We start from the raw sequence: 20,628 nt of genomic DNA on the forward strand, positions 1-20,628 counted from the left end.
AAATAGGTTCTACAGTTGATTAGCCAGGCCTTTGGTTGATGCTTTACTGTTAGGTCAAATTATTGTGTACCTGACCACCTCCATGGGTTGTTTAATTGATTGGATCACAACTCGTCTCTGAGACGTGTCCCTTGTAGATGATTCTCATCTTTAGCTGAGAGCAGAGCTCTGTAGATCTTATCTTGTGTACTTGATCTTATCCTGGGAATTTCTGAGCCCTGATCACACATGTACATCAGGTCAGATGTCAGCAAGATAGGCATCTTGTTCATGTCAACTTTAAACCTAAACCCAGCAAAAAATGAGCTGCTGTACATCCCTGGAACTACAGGTCCTCGTCGCAATCTTGCCATCTCCTACAAGAACTCCCTGGCCACTCCACCTGCAGAAGCACAAAGTCTTGTGGTAGTAGTTGATGACCATCCTGTTGAAAAAAAGCTAAAGCTAGTCAAGCAGGTTAAGCTGTTTGACCATGTTTTGGTTTGATGTTGTTTTAACTTCTAGACAACCAGTATGACCAGTATGACCAAATCATGACTGAATCAAATGCAACATATACTGTGGTAGTCAGGAGCTCTTTTACCACTATAGGGTACATTTTTACCTGGACAAGCAGCTTTTCAACCACATTGGCTATCCAACACCAGCTTAGACCATGAAAAACACTCCAGGTGCTCATTTAATCTATCATTATCTCCTGGCTGGTCTTCCTTCCAGATCAGGGTGAAATGACTTGTCTTCAGTCTTCCCAAGTTCAGCCATGTAACCTCTCTGCTTAGTCTCCTGAGTGGTTTCCTGTAGTGGAACAACCCTAAAGCTGGCCAACGAAGCTAGAAAAGTCCAAGTCCTGATAGTAATGGTCACAACCTGATCTGTAAGAGTCCTTTGAGAATCAGATTTAGCTTGGTTTGACCCACCGTCCTTTAAGATACATGAAGCACAATCGTCTAGACTTTTCTTTCCTGAGGCCGAAGTGGTGGGATGAACTTGCCCTTGGTGTCTGAACATCTGGGTCCCTGTCTCCAAACGCCATCTAAAGCTCTGAAGCACTTTCAAGAGCTCCTAATTCAACCCTAATCGTGCACTCAATAAAGGCTGTGATTGCATTTAAAGATCTAACTTTGATTTCAGAGTCTGGAAGTAATGGTGTTTATCACCATCTTATCAATCAACAAAGCAAAACTCTGTAGATCTCAGATTCATTACAACAGCTTTCTTTTGAAATTGTGTGGAAAAGGTACTTAACCCATCTTTCTCAAAGCGACTTAAACAATAATTTAACTCGACAAGATAATAATCATAAAAGCTCCTTTTCACTTTTGAGGAACTAAAGAGTACTAAACACATGTAAACAAAGTAGTAAGTGAATGCAGACAGACCAGACTGTCAGTGTTTTCTCATGTGCACTTACAAGAAACACTGGTTATCACCGAGACTGTCTAAGCAGCTCTGACCACAACCCCCCCCCCCCCCCCCCCAAAAAAAAAAAAATTCATTACATGGAATTGCTGATGTTTTCCTTCTATGATTTTTTTTTTGTCTTTGACTCTCCAGTATAAACTCTCTTGAATTTCTTGGTTCTTTATAGTATTTGTATAGTATAGTATTCCTGAACTCAACAGTAACTGGTTTTGATATTTGTTCTTGGACTTATCTTTGACTAGATGGTGTTATTACTTTAAGTCATCTTCTTGGACTCACTTTGGACTCAAATTATATTAGTTTTTGGACTCATCTTTGTCTTGCTGGTATTTGTTCTTGGACTCACTTTGGACTCTGTGGTGTGTTCTGGGACTTGTCTTGGTCTCAACAGCATTTTACAGCATTTGATTTCAGACCTGGGAATGAGTGGTATATTTGGACTTGTCTTGGTCACTTGTCCTGGCTTTGTTTCTTGATCCTGGACTAAATAGACTTTTAGAGTTTAAGACATCCATTACTCGGCCAGCATTGCTTTTTTTAAAAGTATTCTGCCCAGCTAAGCTTACCTACAGAATGAATACGATGTTTATATAAGTATAAATATGTTGTATTATATGCTGGTAATTCAATTTTCATAAAATATGAAAATGAAAAACTGAGAATATACATTGTAATCAACTAAATCAAACACAGGTGTTGAACAGGTATGCTAACAACCAAATGCAACAGAGCAGCACTATCCAGATGATAGTAACAACAACTAATCTCAACAATGATGACCTGCCAGGTCTTTTGGGAAATTACGTCACAGTTTTTTTGCATGAAAAAGCCCAGATGTCTGTCAGATTACTGGATCCTATAAAAAGAGCTGTCTAACTGTGCTGTGCTTATCTGCAGTGCTGTAGATGAACCTGTAATCTTCTGTAATCACAGGTAAGTGTTGCAAATAAAAAGGGTTAATTATCCATATTAATTACTTATATTTCTCTTGAGATACTTTTGCAGCAAATTATCCATGTCTGCTTTCTGTATTTTAGGTTTATTTTTATTCATTATTTTTATAATGTAAACAAACACTACAGTACTTTACTGTATTCCTTAAATACTCTTGAGCAACAAGTCTTTGCATTTTGTAGTGCTGGGGAAAAGACTTTGCAGCATTAATTGCATCATTATTTATTGATTATTTTACTAATAGACTAATGTACTAACTATCTATTTTTTTTTTTATCTCACAGGAGAGCAATGATGTCAAACATGGTGAGTATATGTTAAGCTACACAATACCATTTTTAACCCAAATTAAAATATATATATACATATCCTCAATGTCATGCTAAAAACATTTTCTCTATTTTTAGAAGTGCTCCAAAATGACTTGAATGAAAGATTGAAAAAGATATTATTTCAAGTTATGGAGGATTTTTCCTTCTTCTGTAAAGCTGCTGTGTTATGGCTAAATTTTTTTTACTCGGTGATATAGTTCCACAAAGTAAAGAAAATAGGAAAAATAAATGGTGATATGTATTCAGAGATTTACCTAAATATTTTATTCTTATTGCAGTGTATTCTCATCTATGCTCTATATATGCTTTATATATATACAGTGAGTCCAAGAAGTATTTGATCCCTTGCTGATTTTCTTTGTTTGCCCACTAATAAAGACACTATCCTTCTGCACTTTTAATGGTAGATATATTCTAACATGGAGAGACAGAATATCAAGACAAAAATCCAGAATATAATTTTAAAGAATATATTTTAATTAATTTGTATTTCAATGAGGAAAATAAGTATTTGATCCCTCTTGCCAAACACACTCAATACTTAGTGGCAAAGCCTTTGTTTGCAAGCACAGCGGTGAGACGTTTGTTGTAGTTAACCACAAGTTTAGCACACACACCAGGGGGAATTTTGGCCCACTCTTCTTTGCAGATCCTCTCTAAATCATGAAGGTTGGTGGGCTGTCGCTTGGCAACTCTGACCTTCAGCTCCCTCCATAGATTTTCGATCGGATTGAGGTCTGGCGACTGGCTGGGCCACTCCATGACCTTAATGTGATTTTTCTTGAGCCAATCCTTTGTTGCCTTTGCTGTATGTTTAGGGTCGTTATCATGTTGGAAGACCCAACCACGGCCCATTTTCAGATCCCTGGCAGAGGGGAGGAGGTTGTCCCTCAGGATTGTGCGGTACATGGCTCCATCCATCTTCCCAGTGATGCGGTGAAGTAGCCCTGTACCCTTGGCAGAGAAACACCCCCAAAACATTATGCTTCCACCTCCATGCTTGACGGTGGGCACAGTGTTCTTGGGGTCATAGGCAGCATTTTTCTTCCTCCACACATGGCGGGTGGAGTTGAGGCCAAAAAGTTCAATTTTGGTCTCGTCTGACCACAAAACCTTCTCCCAATAACTTGGTTCATCTTTCAAATGATCATTGGCATACTTGAGGCGCGCCTCCACATGTGCTCTCTTCAGCAGGGGTACCTTTCGGGCACTGCAGGATGTGAATCCATTGTTGCGCAAAGTGTTGCCAATTGTTTCCTTGCAAACTGTGGTCCCAGCTGCCTTCAGGTCATTTGCTAACTCCTGCCGAGTGGTTGCAGGACGATTTCTGACTGTTCTCAGCATCATTGCCACCCCACGAGGCGAAATCTTCTTTGGAGCACCGGGCCGAGGTCTGTTGATTGTCATGTTATACTCTTTAAACTTTCTGATAATTGCACCAATAGTTGTTACTTTCACATCCAACACCTTACTAATCTTTTTGTAGCCCATTCCAGCTTTGTGAAGGTCAACAATTCTGACTCTGAGGTCCTGTGACAGCTCTTTGGTTTTACCCATGTTGGAGACTTGAAATCTGTGTGATCTGTCTGATTCTGTGGACAGGTGTTTTTCACACAAGTGATTAGTGAGAACAGGTGGCTTCAGGTCAGGTAACAAGTTGATTGGGAGTGTCTAACTGGTCTGTAAAAGCCAGAACTGCTAATGAATACTAAGGGATCAAATACTTATTTCACTCCATGAAATACAAATCAATTAATATATATTCCTTAGATTTATTTTCTGGATTTTCTTTTTAATATTCTGTCTCTCCATGTAAGAATACATCTACCATTAAAAGTATAGAATGATCATGTCTTTATTAGTGGGCCAACGAAGAAAATCAGCAAGGGATCAAATACTTCTTGGACTCACTGTATATATAAAATGTGGTGGGAACAAGCAATTGAATTAGGTTTACTCGACTCTTTGAATCAAAACTGGTTTATTCAAAGTATTTATTTAAGTTAAATAAACCCGGTTTAATTGCTTGTAACCAAATTAAGTAATTGTTTTTACAGTCTAGACTTTATGGAGTTTAGGAGTTTTAGGAAACTCCTTTTTAGGAGTTTTATTTTATTTATTACATTACTTATTTTATTTAAGTTCTACAGCTCTGTTATTGGGTTATTTCTTGCTCTCACATAAGCTATTCATAAGATAAACCATTTTTTAAATATGTTAATTCAGAATTTTGTTCAACTTTCAAGAAATTCAGAGAAAGCCCTTGTTCTATTAGTTTAGTTGAGATATTTAAATTGCTCTTGTTTGATTGGTTTATTGTGAACAGCTGCTGCTGGTTCTAGCGCTCCCCCTGCTGGTGAGCAGTGCTGAGGCCAAACCTGTCAAAGTAGAGTTCCTGCCGCTGGACTGTGAGGATCATTACAACAATGGGTCCATCCACAATGGAGTGTACACCATCTACCCAGCAGGACCTGAGAAACCAGTGCAGGTGTACTGTGATATGGGCTGTGATGAGAACGAAACCCACAAGGATGGGAAATGGACCGTGAGTGGACACCTTTAATGTTCAGCACTGGTTGAGCGTTCAGTGCTTCAGTGGAATGGTTCCTATTAGTAGGATCATGATCTTATGATGTGACTGTACTGTATGATCTGATCTCCAGGTGATTCAGAGGAGAATAAACGGCAGTGTGAACTTCTACAGACGATGGCTCGAGTACAAGAACGGCTTTGGGAAGGTAGATGGAGAATACTGGCTAGGTGGGACACAGCACTGCATTTTCTTTTCTTTGATTGTTATTTAGAAGAGAGTCCTTTTCAGAAGTGTAGAATTATAATGTACACTGACAATAACTGGTCTAAAAGCAATGATCCAGAATGACCAAAACAAATCGAATAAGTTTTCTGTTCAGTTTTAATTAAGTTTAAATTAAGATTGTTTTTATTTTCTCCTGTGAAGTTCTTCCACATCTGCCACCAAAAAGCTGAAAACTAAACATAAAGTGTTTAATTTATTTAAAGGATTAAACTTATTAATGATGTCAGTGGCCACCAGTGGGTCAAAACATTTCTAACACACTCTTTTGAACTTTATTATTAATAGCACGTTTTCGGTTTTTAATAATTTAGTTTTAATGATGTAAAGATAATGCGTATAAGCTTTAAAATAAAGACTTAACAATGGCCAAGACTGAGTTTCTATAGAACTAAAATAGTTTAGATTACTGAAGTGCAGAAATCCAGTTCATTCTAAAGGCTGCACTGAATGAGTTTTAGTTTTAATTTCTAAATTAGTTTTAGTTTTTAGTTTTAATTTCTAAATGGTCTGAAAATACTGATGGGAAGGGCCTTGTAATAAGGTGGGAGATTGAAGGGGTTAGGACAATTCTAAAGGCCTGTGACTGACAGTGACACTAATAAATGTACTAATTGGGTATTTTGACAGAATTGTTTTGACAGAATTGAGTTGTGTGGCCCAGTGTAATATCTTTACATAGGGCCCAACAACCCAGATAGTGCCCCTGCTAATAGAGAAACTAAAAACCAGTCATTACCATCACAACCAGTTTTGTGACAGTAATGAAATGTTATGGTAATGACAATTATCACTTTTTGTATAAGATACTTCAAAATTCAGATAATGTCAACATTTCAGTTTTTGATGATGCTGAATAAACCTTCTCCATGATCAGGAGGAGCACATTACTAAATTACTTACATTATTTAATCGCTAACGTATAAAAACTTATTAGCTTTTAATGTTGGGAATGTTAGTCTCCTGTCAAAATATTAGATAAAAATTGACATTAAAAATGAAAATTAATTTTCATGAAAACACATTTTTTTTTGTGTGTGTTTCAAAGTCGGGGTTGAGAATGAGACCAAAGTAGCAAAGGATTGATCTTGAAAACGTTCAAACGTTCCCTTAACTGAACAACCCTAGTATATGTTTTCTGAACTGCAGGTCTGGAGAACATGTTTCTGTTGACGTCTGTGAATAAGTACGAGCTGAGGGTGGACCTGGAGGACTTTGAGGGAGGCAGTGCCTATTCCCAGTACACCTCCTTCTCCGTTGGTCCAGAGATCAACAATTACAGGCTGCAGATCAGCAACTACATCAATGGAGGAGGAGGTGAGCAACATGTTAAACACCTTTATTTTACCTTTGGATTTTTATTTCAGTTTTCTTGTCAGTAGTCTTCTGTCTTAAAGAAACATGATGTATCCTGCAGGTGATTGTTTGACCTACAACAACGGGAGGGATTTCTCAACCTTCGACAAAGACTACACAAACTGTGCCGACACCTACAGTGGAGGATTCTGGTACAATTACTACTACTGGGCATGTCACATTGCCAACCCCAACGGCCAGTACAAATGGAAGGTTTCTGGTTCCTCATACGCAGGGGTTATGTGGTCCTGCTGGAAAGGATATGGCTACTCTCTGAAGTCCATTGCGATGAAGATCCGCAGACTGTCTCTGGATGAGGTTAAAGCACAGGTTTAGAAGTAGCAGCATAGCCCATAACCCATAACTGATTTTTGCTGCCAGATTACTTCAACCCATTCATTCATTCGACTCTGATAGTCAGGGATGGATCACTTACCCAACTGTAGAAGCTGATTTCTGATACCTGAGCGGTGGTTTAGGGCTGATCTCTGAATATAAGAATGAGCTGGACGTCATATAGAGTCTGCAGGTCAGTGTGGTGGGTAGACTGGTGCTGTCTAGATGGCTTTGGTTCATTTTACTAATGTTAATCAAATATTTCTGCCTTAATGAGTATCGCATGATCTGCACTGCTTCATGTGCTTCAGTTCAACACTGTTAAACACAGAATTCCCAGAATCATAAATCTCTAAATAAAATAACTGTGTGTAAAAGGTGCTCTCCTCTTTCACTGTGTGTTTTAATGATCTGTGTAGTTCTGGGTTGGTATTTTGGTGTGGGTTTGACGTCTTTGAGATTCGGGTCCAAGTTGACGTATTGCATATTTTTATGGAGGAGCTTCAGAAGCACTCATCAACACTGTTCGAGGTTCTACTGGATTAAGGTCCGGTGACTGGGAAAAACTGAACTCCTCATGTTCATGATACCAGTTTAAGAGACTTCTGCTGTGTGGTATGCTGCATCATCATGCTGGAAATGACCATTAGAACATGGGTAATAAGTCGTATAGGGGAGGCACTGGTCAGCAGCAATTCTCAAACAGTCTGAGAAATCATGTAAATATGAATACTAATAATAATAATAATAATAGTATATTTACTATTAATAATAGAAACGTCAAGTCAATGTAAAAAGATTTTGTTCAGAGTCTTTTTGGAGCATTTCTATTGGTCCATTCATTCTGAAACTTTTATTAGAATTTATTAATTTTTATTACTTTGAGCGAGGTGTTATGGTTCATATTATAGCATTGATATGTAATATGTAAAGCTAGCTCCCAACATCACATATACAATGCTAAAATTAAATTAAATTAAGGATGGTTCATGTGCTTTAGAAAAGCATTCATGTTTATAATTGAATTGAATTAAAGTCAGTTCCCCATCCGTCCACTGGGGGTCAGTAGAAGCGTGAAGAAGTGAGGTAGTTAGTTATCTCTCACATGACTCCCACATGACTCCCTTGACCAAGTTCTGGGCCTAACATGCCAGTACAACTTTATTTTTTTATTTTTTTATTTTATTTATTTATTAAATTTATTTTGCATTTTAAAATCAACTGATTAACCCTTAACACTCCAGGGCGTATCACACACTAAGGTGTATTCATCAGTAACTACAGGGACTTCTGTACAGACTGGTGGGGCTCTTCTTTAGTAATAGAAGTTGTTGTACACTTTTGGATGTACCTTTTTTAGAGGTTATAATAACAGTAACTCATATTGTACTGATTGGTCTGGGAGCATAATGGGCCGTTAAACACAATTATTATTCCAGTGACCCTTAAAGGAGCGAACATATTGTGTGATACCTCTGCCGTATCACCCACTTCTATAATCATACACCTGAAATTTGGCAGAGATAAGACTTGTGTTTAATTTTATGAACAAAAGTATTGGGACACATGCTCATTTGAAATCAAGGACCGCCTCATCATCCCCAACCCCCCAATTCATCCCAAACGTTTTTAACCATTCCAGAGAACACAGTTCCTCCACTGCTCTACAGCTCCTCAATGCTGGGGGCTTTATACCCCTCTAGCCCACGCCTGGCATTATTAGGCAGCATGGAGCCAAAGGGGCCTGATGTTGATCTGCTTGCACTTACTTATCACAGTCGACAAGCACTCTAATCACATGTGCACGTAAAGCACTGTCCACTTATCAAAAGGTCATCCAGGTTGTCAGCAAGATAAGCATCTCGTCATGGACGGCAGCCCATAACCTAAATCTTAACCCCAGCCAGAATGAGCTGCTGTACATCCCTGGAACTTCAGGTCCTCATCACAATCTTGCCATCTCCTTCAAGAACTCTCTGGTCACTCCATCTGCAGAAGCACAAAGCCTTGGGGTAGTTGTGGATGACCACCCTGCTGAAAACAGTCTGGACTGGTCAGGCTGGTTGACCATTTTAGCATAGGGTTATGGGATGGTTTAGCTGTCTACAGTCAGCCTGGCCAAGATCAACCTGGTCAACCTGACCAAGCTAGACAAGTATGACCAGCTTGACCAGATATCAAGAGCTGGTTTACCAGTATAGGGTATGTTTTTGTCGGGATGGTCAGCAAACCATCTTAGACCATGAAGATAAAGGATTTGCTCTCTAGAGAGGTCCTCATATTCCCTTTACTCCCTCTTCATCTCAAGACTTGACTCCCAACCTGCCTGATCTTCCACTGTGTGCATCAGGCCCTTCAGCTGATACTGCTGATCTAGATAATAGCGACATGACTCATCTGTCACAATCAATCAAATCCTCACAGCTATGTTCCTCCTGCAAATTCTAGTAGAAAGTCTTCTTATCTGGACAGTACAGACAGTTACTGCAACAAAAGCAGGATAAACTCAGAAGAAACAATGAAGGAACCGATGTCCCAATACTTTTGTCCATATAGTGTCTATATAGAGCAAAGTGTCTTTCCTCTTTGGAGATTAGTGTCTGTATGGTTCCTGACAAACCAACGTGAACCTCCTCAGCTCAATGCTGGGGATATTTGGGAGCGTAAATCTGCTCCACAGCATTCCGTTCTATTGGTCAGTGCTGTGACCAAAAGTGAACCCCTGGGTCAGCAATGGGTGCACCTTAAAGTAGCTTAACTCACTAATTGGGTGGGTGTCTGGATACTTTTGGACAGGACTCTCCAAAAGAGAGAAATGTCCTCCTACACCAGTGCTCCTTAATCCTGCTGCTGGAGAGCCACCGTATTGCACAGCTTCAGTCACCCCTGACCCCACACACCTGGCCAGCGGTATGCTGCATGTGGTATGCATGAGGTATGTATCTTTCTCAGACGCATTTCTGGCAGCATGGGTCTGTCTTACAGGAATACACAGCTTCCTCATGCTCTGCAAGTTTGTGTTTATGATAAAGGCAAGTGAAGGTTTCAGTTTGTTCCTCTAAAGCTCACACCCTCTTTCCCTCCAGGATACCTGAAAGTTCTATTCTGCCTTTGATTGTCTTTGATAAGGAAACATAAGAACCCCAGGATTCCAGATACACCAATGCCAAAACATCCTCAGTTTCAGGTTATGTGATGATAAATAGCCATAGTCGAGATCAGTCAGTCATTCATCAACTGCAGAGGTTCTGCAGTTGATGAGTAGCCGGGCCTTTGGTTGATGCTTTACTGTTAGGTGGTCAAATTATTGCATACCTGACCACCTCCATGGGTTGTTTGATTGATTTGATCACAACTGGTCTCTGAGACGTGTCCCTTGCAGATGATGCTTATCTTTAGCTGAGGGCAGAACTCTGCAGATCTTATCTTGGGGATTTCTGAGCTGGATTTCTCCTCTACAACCTCAGAAGAACTCAGGCTTTTCTCTCTAGGGAGGTCACCCAGGTGCTCATTCAGTCCATCGTCATCTCAAGACTTGACTACTGGAACTCCCTCCTGGCTGGTCTTCCTTCCAGATCAGGGCGAAATGGCTCGTCTTCAGCCATGTAACCTCTCTGCTTAGTCTCCTGAGTGGTTTCCTGTAGTGGAACGTCAGATTCAAAACCCTAAAAGCTGGCCAACAAAACTAGAACAGTCCAAGTCCAGGTGGTAATGGTCACAACCTGATCTGTAAGAGTCCTTTGAGAATCAGATTCAGCTCGGTTTGACCCACGCTGATTTGGTTTGTTCTTGGACTGATTTTGGACTGGATGGTATTTGTTCTTGGACTTGTCTTGGTCTCAACAGCATTTGCTGTCACACACACACATCTTACACTCTGTGGTGTTTGATTTCAGACCTGTCTTGGAATACAGTGGTACATTTTTTATATTTAATGGACTTGTCTTGGCTGCTTTGTCTTGGTCACTTGTCCAGGCTTTGGTTTATGGTCTTGATATTATTTGTCCACCCACCACCCTTTAAGATACATGAAACACAATATTCTAGACTTCAGTCCTGAGACCGAGGAACTTGCCCTTGGTGTCTGAACAGCTGGGTCCCTGTCTTCAAACATCATCTAAAGCTCTGAAGCTCCTTCAGGAGCTCCTAATTCAACACTAATCTTGCACTCGTTAAAGGCTGTGTTTGCAATTAAAGCTCTAACTTTGATTTCAGAGTCTGGAAGTAATGGTGTTTATCACCGTACTATCAATCAACTCTTGCTCTTAACAAAGCAAAACTCTGTAGATCTCAGATTCATTACAACAGCTTTCTTTCAAAATTGTGCAGAAAGGCCTTTCATTTTTTTACTTTTAAGGAACTAAGGAGTACTAAACACATGTAAACAAAGTAGTATGTGAATGCAGACAGACCAGACTGTCAGTGTTTTCTCGTGTAGATGTGCACTGGATATCAAAGAGACTGTCTGAGCACGGATTTCCCTGAAACTATTAAAAAAAAAAGTCAGAAGAAAAGTCATTACATAGACTTGATAAAGGCATGTTTTCGTCCCATTATCATGATCTTTATTTTTTATTTATTATTAAAAGTATTCGGTTTGTAGAGCTGTAGAAATCCATTAACTATCCCTTTTAAACTATGTCATGTAATTAACAATATATGTATAATGAATGTTCAAATAAGCAGTACTAATATGTGTGTGTTTCACAGAAACCTTCACATGAAAAGTACCTGAAGTGTACATTTAGTAAAATGAGTAATTTTGTCGTAGACTCTACAGTATAAACTCAGATTTCTCTTAAATTTTATAGTATTCGTTCCTGAATGGTATTTGTTCTTGAACTCATTGTGAACTCTATGGTATTTGTTTTTGGACTTGTCTTAGACTAGATGGTATTTATACTTGACCTGTCTTGGAATAAATGCTACATTTTGTATATTTTATGGACTTGTCTTGGCTACTTTGTTTTGATCACTTGTCCAGGCTTTGGACTGAGGCCCAGTCTTGGACTCAATACACTGAATTTAGGACATTAATTACTTGGCTACAGCACTGCATAAAAGCATTCTGCCCAGCTATGGTCATCTGCAGAACAAATATGTTAGCTGGAAATCCAATTTGTGTGAAAGATTAAAATGAAAAACTGAGAAGATACACTGCAATCAACCCAATCAGACACCATGTTTTGTATGCTGGTGTTGAACAGGTACCAGGTATCCAGATACCAGAACTAGATATCAATCTAATCTCAGCAATGATGACCTGCCAGATGACCTGCCGATTTACGTCACAGTTTTTACATGAAAAACCCCAAGACCTCTGTCAGATTACTGGATCCTATAAAAAGAGCTGTCCAACTGTGCTGTGCTTATCTGCAGTGCTGTAGATGAACCTGTAGACTACAGTAATCACAGGTAAGTCTTGCAAATAAAACACATTATATATCCATATTAATTGATAATTTTCCTCCTGAATATTTGATATTTTTGCAGCAAATTATCCATGTTTTCTGTATTTTTATGTCTATTATTTTGTTACTTCTAAAAATAAAAAAACACACAAGAGTATCTAATGTATATGTTTTGTAGCACTGAGGAAAATACGTTCCAGCATTATTTGCATCATTATTCTTCATTTTAATTTTACTCTTTAAAATCTGAAATTATAACCTAAATGCAAAACATAGTTTTCTGAGATGCAATCTTATTTTCTTTTTTATTAACAAAGCAAACTATTTGAGGAATGATCACAAACATGGTGAGTATACATTAAGCTACCAATACCATTTTAACCCAAATGAAAAAATATACATATCCTCACTGCCATTCTAAAAGCCTGTTCTCCATTTTTCTTTAGATTTTTTTACGTTAATCTGGCAGTTGTTCTTTTTATTATGAATCGACCAATTGAAATTCTCCAAAATTACCTTTTTATATTGCCATGTTTACATTATGTCACTCTGTTTTATAGACAGTTTTGTTGCAGTGGTGATGTAGTTCCACAAAGGAAAATTAATTTGACAAATAAATGGTGATATGTATTCACGGTCATTTACCTAAATATTTTATTCATACTGCAATGTATTCTCATCTAAGTTGTAAAGAAATATGGAGAAATATATGGGTACTTTGAAACTACTTTTGAAAGAGAGAGCTTCAAAACTATGAAGTGAAACAATTGAACATGGTTTACTCAACTCTGAATGTTATTATTATATTTATTATTATTATTATTAGTAGTAGTAGTAGTATTATAGTTTTTTTATGAACCCAGATCAGGTTCTTGTTACCAAATAAAGTGATTGTTTCAGAATAAACAGATGAGACACATTTTACAGTTATACTTTATTATAGTTTATTACTTTATATAGTTTATACATTTTACAGTTATAGTTTATTATAGTTTAAGAGTTTTACATCATTGAGTAATTTCTTGCTATTCAAATGAGTTCTAAATGTATTCATTCGCAATTCTGTTGAATTTGAGAGACATTTGGAGAGAAAACACTTGTTCTATTAGTTGGGTTGAGATATTTAAATTGCTCTTGTTTGATTGGTTTATTGTGAACAGCTGCTGCTGGTTCTAGCGCTCCCCCTGCTGGTGAGCAGTGCTGAGGCCAAACCTATTAAAGAGTTCCTGCCGCTGGACTGTGAGGAAATTTTCAACAATGGGTCCATCCACAATGGAGTGTACACCATCTACCCAGCAGGACCTGGGAAAGCAGTACAGGTGTACTGTGATATGGGCTGTGATGAGAACGAAACCCACAAGGATGGGAGATGGACCGTGAGTGGACGCCTTTATTGTCCAGCACTGTTTGAGCATTCAGTGCTTCAGTGGAATGGTTAATATTAGTAGGAGCATGGTCTTATGATGTGACTGTACTGTATGATCTGATCTCCAGGTGATTCAGAGGAGAATAAACGGCAGTGTGAACTTCTACAGACGATGGCTCGAGTACAAGAACGGCTTTGGGAGGCCAGATGGAGAATACTGGCTAGGTGGGACACAGTTATTTAGAGAGTCCTTTTCAGGAATGGGTTCATCACCCCTGCAGTACTCATTCATTGCCATCACATTCAGAAATGATACGGGGTTGAAGGTTTTGTGAAAACCTGAAAATTGGCTAATGCCGTTCTATGCCAGCAAACACAGTTATATTTAAAAAAGTGTATTTAAAAAGATAAAAGATAAAAAGAAAGATTAAAACTTTGATCCAATATTAAGAGAAGAGAGAAGATAAACGTACCTATATTTGAACGGTGTGGTCAAGGAGACTTTGATGATGCCACTTCTTCAGAATAATGTCCGAAAGCTCAAACCATTATTTTACAGGGAACTGAATCCTGAGAATCGCACACTACTTTATTTTATTGATTGATGAAATAAATTATTGTTGGAATTAAGTAAGAACGAAGTGATGAGTACATCACTGCTGGAACAAAACTGTATTTCTTTTTTATTAGAATTAAATAATATAAAATTACAGTGTGAAATAATAATGTATTTCAGACTTTCTTCTAAATTGACTTTTAAAGTTTAAATTAGGATTGTTTTTATTTTGTTTTGTGAAATTCTTTATAGAGGTTGCAAGGATTTTTTTCCAACAGCAATGATCTGCTCCCAAACATCTAAACTTAAATTTTAACGTGTCAGTGTGTTATTGTTATTGTTATTGTAAAAGTACGCCTTTTGAAATGCAATGTTTATTAATTATGGGTGTGTTTTGGGCGTGACATACAATAAACCAATCATAGTGTCATTTGCCATTCCCTTTAAGAGCCAGGTGCGGTCTGACTTTGACAGATTGATACTTCAGTGGTGCATCGCGTACGGTCTGGGAAGGTGTGCTGAAGTGGTGGAGCGCCTCGCCTCTAGAATAAGATTATTTTACTTTGTTTCTGCTTATTGTTGATGGAAAAGTTTGCATAGCTGCCAACTGCCACGAGCTATGGGCATAACAAGTGGGGTTATATGCACAGTCCGTGTTCGTTGCCAAGATAGCAATACACCAGAAATGTACCTAAACACATCTCATTTCTAGACCACCACGTTCATCAGCTTAGATATATTAACAAGCACCACTGCTATTTAAATGATGCAGACGAAAGGCCTGAAAATCAACTGAATGAGCATCGCGATGTACCTTGCGCAGGATGTAAGATAGGGCCAAGAGTGTGTAACCTATTTCAATTATTTAAATGATTAAATGAGGCCCAAAAACCCAGGCAGTGCCCCTGCTAATGGAGAAACTAACAATCAGTCAAAACCAGTCAACCAGGTTTGTGACAGTAATGGCCTGTTATGATAATGCCAATATTCTCAGAGATCCCAGTTCAAAGATTACCTAACATTATACAACATCTTATTAACTTACTTACTCTTCCAGACATTAAAATCTCACTCTCCTCACATGAACTCTCCTGTTAGTCTTTGGTTATGGTTACAACATAAAAAAAGTTTTTAAAGAAAATTTCCTTACACAAACCACATGCTAATAAAGTAACTACGGTAATGTTGGGAACTGTAGAGTACTGTTAAACATATGCGAAATCTGGATAAATATGAACCCAAAATTTACATTCTGTGTCTTTTTACATTTTTAAAACATGACATTTTAAAAATGTCAAACCACAATAAATTTAGCCTAACTGAACAACCCTAATATATGTTTTCTGAACTGCAGGTCTGGAGAACATGTTTCTGTTGACGTCTGTGAATAAGTACGAGCTGAGGGTGGACCTGGAGGACTTTGAGGGAGGCAGTGCCTATTCCCAGTACACCTCCTTCTCCATCGATCCAGAGACCTCCAACTACAAACTGCGCATCAGTGGCTACGTCAATGGAGGAGGAGGTGAGCAACATGTTAAACACCTTTATTTGACCTGTGGAAGTTTCTGTTTTCTTGTCAGTAGTCTTCTGACACAATGTATCCTGCAGGTGAATGTTTGATGTTCAACAACGGGAGGGATTTCTCAACCTTCGACAAGGATTATGCAGGCTGTGCCGACACCTACAGTGGAGGATTCTGGTACAATTGGTCCCCATGTCACTACGCCAACCCCAATGGCCAGTACAAATGGAAGGTTTCTGGTTCGTCATACGCAGGGGTTATGTGGTCCTGCTGGAAAGGATACGGCTACCCTCTGAAGTCCATTGCGATGAAGATCCGCCGACTGTCTCTGGATGAGGTTAAAGGGTAGCTTCATCAGCACAGGTTTAGAAGTAGCAGCATAGCCCATAACCTATAACTGATGTTTGCTGCCAAATGACTTCAACCCATTCATTCATCGACTCTGATAGTCAGGGATGGATCATTTACCCAACTGTAGAAGCTGATTTCTGATACCTGAGCGGTGGTTTAGGGCTTATCTCTGAATTTAAACTCACACAAGATCTATAAGAATAAGCTGGACGTCAAATAGAGTCTGCAGGTCAGTCTGGTGGGTAGACTGGTGCTGTCTAGATGGGTTTGGTATAATTTATTAATGTTAATCAAATATTTAATGAACTTCTTGTGCTTCAATGTGCTTTTAATCACAGAATTCCAGAATCAATAATAAATCCTTTGGGGAAAAAACATTGATATCTCACAGTGGTAACTTGGTTCTCTTCAGAAGAAACAATAAAGGAGGTGTCCCAAAACTTTTGTCCATACAGTGTATGAACAGTGCAATGTCTTGTGTTTTTTAGTTTAGGTAGATTGTGTTTGTCTATGATTGTGACTTGAAGTGAAATCAAGAGTATTAAATTTCTTTTCCTGATTTTGTCGGAGTACTGCTGTCAGGATTTGATTGCATTCAGCAACAAGAGTGTTAGTGAGGTCAGGGTTTTGAATGATTACCACCCCACCTCATCGTCCCCAACTCCCCAAAATCTTCCCATCCAAAAGTACTGGATGGAGCTCCTCCACCGTCATTCCAGAGAACACAGTTCCTCCACTGCTCCACAGCTCCTCAATGCTGGGGGGTTGTATACCCCTCTAGCTCACACCTGGCATTAGGTAGCATGGTGCCAATAGGTAAATGTTGAAAAGTCCTATTCCATTGGTATTACTTTTGTAATAATTCTTGGGACTAGATAAGTTGTGTGTTTGTAATGCACTCTTTAGAAAGGGTGTCCACAAACATTTGGGCATGGAGTGTAGCTGGTTAGACTGGTCCTGTCATCTTCTTCTTCCTTAGGCGTATATTAAGTAGCTAGATTCTTTGGTAGTGTGGATCAGGCTTACGGGATTAAACAGCACAGTTCTCTATGCTCTGCCAGTGTGTGTTTGTTTAAAAAGTGATTACTAATAATAGCAATAATAGAGTCCATTACTCTACCCAGTGTGTTCCTCCAAAGCTCACCCTCACCCTCACTTTCTCTCCATAAAGCTTAATCATCTTATACTGTCTTTTTGATTAAAAAGGGAGAACTCAGGGTTCCAGATTCACCAACAAGTAATCTGATAATTAAATGTTGGTACCCCTCGGTTAATAAAAGAAAAACCCTCAATGGTCACAGAAATAACTTGAATCTGTAATAATAAATACAAATTCTATGAAAATAAACAAATGAAAATCTGACATTTTGTACCATGCTTCAACAGAATTATTTTAAAAAATAAACTCATGAAACAGACAAAAATGATGGTTCCCCTGAAAATAATGTGACAAAAAGGACATGTTAAATCAAGGTGTGTCCACTAATTAGCATCACAGTGTCTACAATCTTGTAATCAGTCAGTGGGCCTATATATAGGGCTACAGGTAGTCACTGTGCTGTTTGGTGACATGGTATATACCACACTCAACATAGACCAGAGGAAGCGAAGGAAAGAGTTGTCCCAGGAGATTAGAAAGAAAATTATAGACAAGCATCTCCAAGCAGCTTGATGTTCCTGTGACTACAGTGACACATATTATTCAGACATTTAAGATCCATGGGACTGTAGACAATCTCCCTGGACATGGCTGCAGGAGGAAAATTGATGACAAATCAAAGAGACGGATAATATGAATGGTAACAAAAGAGCCCAGAAAAACTTCTAAAGAGATTAAAGGTGAACTTCAAGCTCAAGGAACATCAGTGTAAGATCGCACCATCCGTCGAAGCCAAAGTGGACTTCATGTGAGACGACCAAGGAGGACACCATTGTTGAAAACAAATCATAAAAAAGCCAGACTGAAATTTGCCAAACTACATGTTAACAAGCCCCAACGCTTCTGGGACAATGTCCTATGGACAGATGAGACAAAAATGGAACTTTTTGCCAAGGCACATCAGCTCTATGTTCACAGACGGAAAAATGAAGCATATCAAGAAAAGAACACTGTCCCTACATTTACATTTACATTTACATTTACGGCATTTAGCAGACGCTCTTATCCAGAGTGACTTACAAAGTGCTTTGCTATTTACCCCCAAAAAATTCGCTAGTTAGAATAGGCTAATAATTCAAAAGATACCTCTAAGCTACTGTGAAATTCCTAGGCTCTGTTATATTCTGGGGCTGCTTTGCTGCATCTGGCACAGGGTGTCTTGAATCTGTGCAGGGTACAATGAAATCTCAAGACTATCAAGGGATTCTAGAGAGAAATGTGCTGCCCAGTGTCAGAAAGCTTGATTTCAGTTGCAGGTCATGGGTCTCGCAACAGGATAATGACCCAAAACGCTAAAAACACCCAAGAATGGGTAAGAGGAAGTGGAATTTTGAAGTGGCCTTCTATGAGCCCTGACCTAAATCCTATTGAGCATCTTTGGAAGGAGCTGAAACATGCCGTCTGGAAAAGGTTCCCTTCAAACCTGAGACAAGTGGAGCAGTTTGCTCATGAGGAGTGGGCCAAAATCCCTGCTGAGAGGTGCAGAAGTCTCATTGACAGTTACAGAAATCATTTGATTGCAGTGATTGCCTCAAAAGGTTGTGCAACAAAATATTAAGTTAAGGGCGCCATCATTTCTGTCCACGCCTGTTTCATGAGTCTATTTTTTTAAATAATTCTGTTGAAGCATGGTTCAAAATCAATGTCGGATTTTCATTTGTTCATTTTCATAGAATTTCTATTTATTATTACTTTTGTCAGATTCAAGTTATTTCTGTGATCATTGTGGGTTTTTCCTTCATTAACTGAGGGGTACTGTCATGGCGTGCTAGGCCAGACCAAGATGGGACGAACACTCACATAGATGGTCTAAAAGCAAGCAGATTTATGAACAAAAACCAAGGATATACAAAAGGGCAAAACAAGGCAAACAATGCAGCAACTAAGGGGTAAAAACACAAACACAATACAAACGTGACAAACAAGAGGATGAACCAAAAATGAACCTGGGACTGGGGTTGAGCTGGCTTGAGTGGCTAGCGCTAGGGGAAAACCAAAAGGGGACAAGAAAGAAATCCTACAGGCAGAGCCTGGACTAAACAGGGGTTAATGTAAACTGCACTTGAATGGTGCTACAATGACTAAGCGGAGGAGAGCTGGGGATCCAGCTACTAAGCTACAACGGCTAGGCCAAACCAAATCTGGAAACACAGCGTGCTGCCGTAAGGTACCCAGAGAATTCGGGGCGTGAGCGAGCGAACCTCACAGAAAACGTGGATAGCAGGGTGACCTGCTCCTGAATGAGAACGCCGAGCAGAAGCTGGCCTCAACACACCTCTACAGTACGGGGAACCTCTCGTGAAACCTCAAGGTCCCAAACAATATAATTCTCTGTGTCAAATGGTGGTGTGGAGGCTCCTAAAATATCCCCCAGTCCCAGGTGAAACTCATAAACCAAACAAGGAATGCAAACAACCAAACCAAAACACACATGAACATAAATGAACATGAATCGAGTCACTGAATCAAAACACATGAACGTAAATAAATCGGAAGTTCTATTTGGGCCTGTGGGCAGCGGCTCTAAGTCGCCCGGGGGGAGGACACAATAACGAGGACCTGACAGTACCCTCCCACCCCTGAGGTGGCCGGGCAGGTCTCCCGACAGACACCTGTGATGCAGGATTGACAGCGGGGGGACCCCACCAATCCGACAAGTCGGCATGCGTTCCCCGCAGGCGCAAGTGCGCATCATGGGAGAAGGGGCGCTTCTTCTGAGGGCGTACACGAGACCTGGGAGCCAGCACCCAGGAGCGCTCCTCCGGGCCGTACCCCTCCCAGTCTAGCAGATACTGCAGTCGTCCCCCTCGCCTCCGGCGAGTCCAGCACCTGTCGGACCATGTACGTGGGGTTCCCCTAGACCTTCACAGGCTCCGGCAGCGTGTCTGGGGTGGCCTTGTCCAGGGGCCCGGGCACCACAGGCTTTAACTGAGAAACATGAAACACAGGGTGGACACGTGAGTGAGGGGGTAACTGTAACTTATACGAGACATTGTTAACACGTTTGACTATCAAATAAGGACCCATGAATTTAACTTTAACTTGAGT

The 20,628-nt window shown here is 39.6% G+C and overlaps 2 protein-coding genes across 2 annotated transcripts; both read left to right on the forward strand.

Moving 5' to 3' along the window:
* Positions 1-5,025: 5,025 nt before the first annotated feature.
* LOC140535601 (microfibril-associated glycoprotein 4-like) lies at positions 5,026-7,215 on the forward strand (the record flags this gene model as incomplete). The annotated part of the gene is made up of 4 exons (XM_072656997.1): positions 5,026-5,253; positions 5,372-5,468; positions 6,673-6,840; positions 6,941-7,215. Coding segments are annotated over 4 exons (768 nt in total), but the record flags the coding sequence as incomplete, so codon positions are not given.
* Positions 7,216-13,777: 6,562 nt separating this feature from the next.
* LOC140535602 (microfibril-associated glycoprotein 4-like) lies at positions 13,778-16,419 on the forward strand (the record flags this gene model as incomplete). The annotated part of the gene is made up of 4 exons (XM_072656998.1): positions 13,778-14,002; positions 14,121-14,217; positions 15,903-16,070; positions 16,157-16,419. Coding segments are annotated over 4 exons (753 nt in total), but the record flags the coding sequence as incomplete, so codon positions are not given.
* Between the last annotated feature and the right edge of the window lie 4,209 nt (positions 16,420-20,628).

The sequence above is a fragment of the Salminus brasiliensis genome, chromosome 15 (genome assembly GCF_030463535.1).
Source record: "Salminus brasiliensis chromosome 15, fSalBra1.hap2, whole genome shotgun sequence".
In the NCBI taxonomy this organism is placed as follows: Eukaryota; Metazoa; Chordata; class Actinopteri; order Characiformes; family Bryconidae; genus Salminus; species Salminus brasiliensis.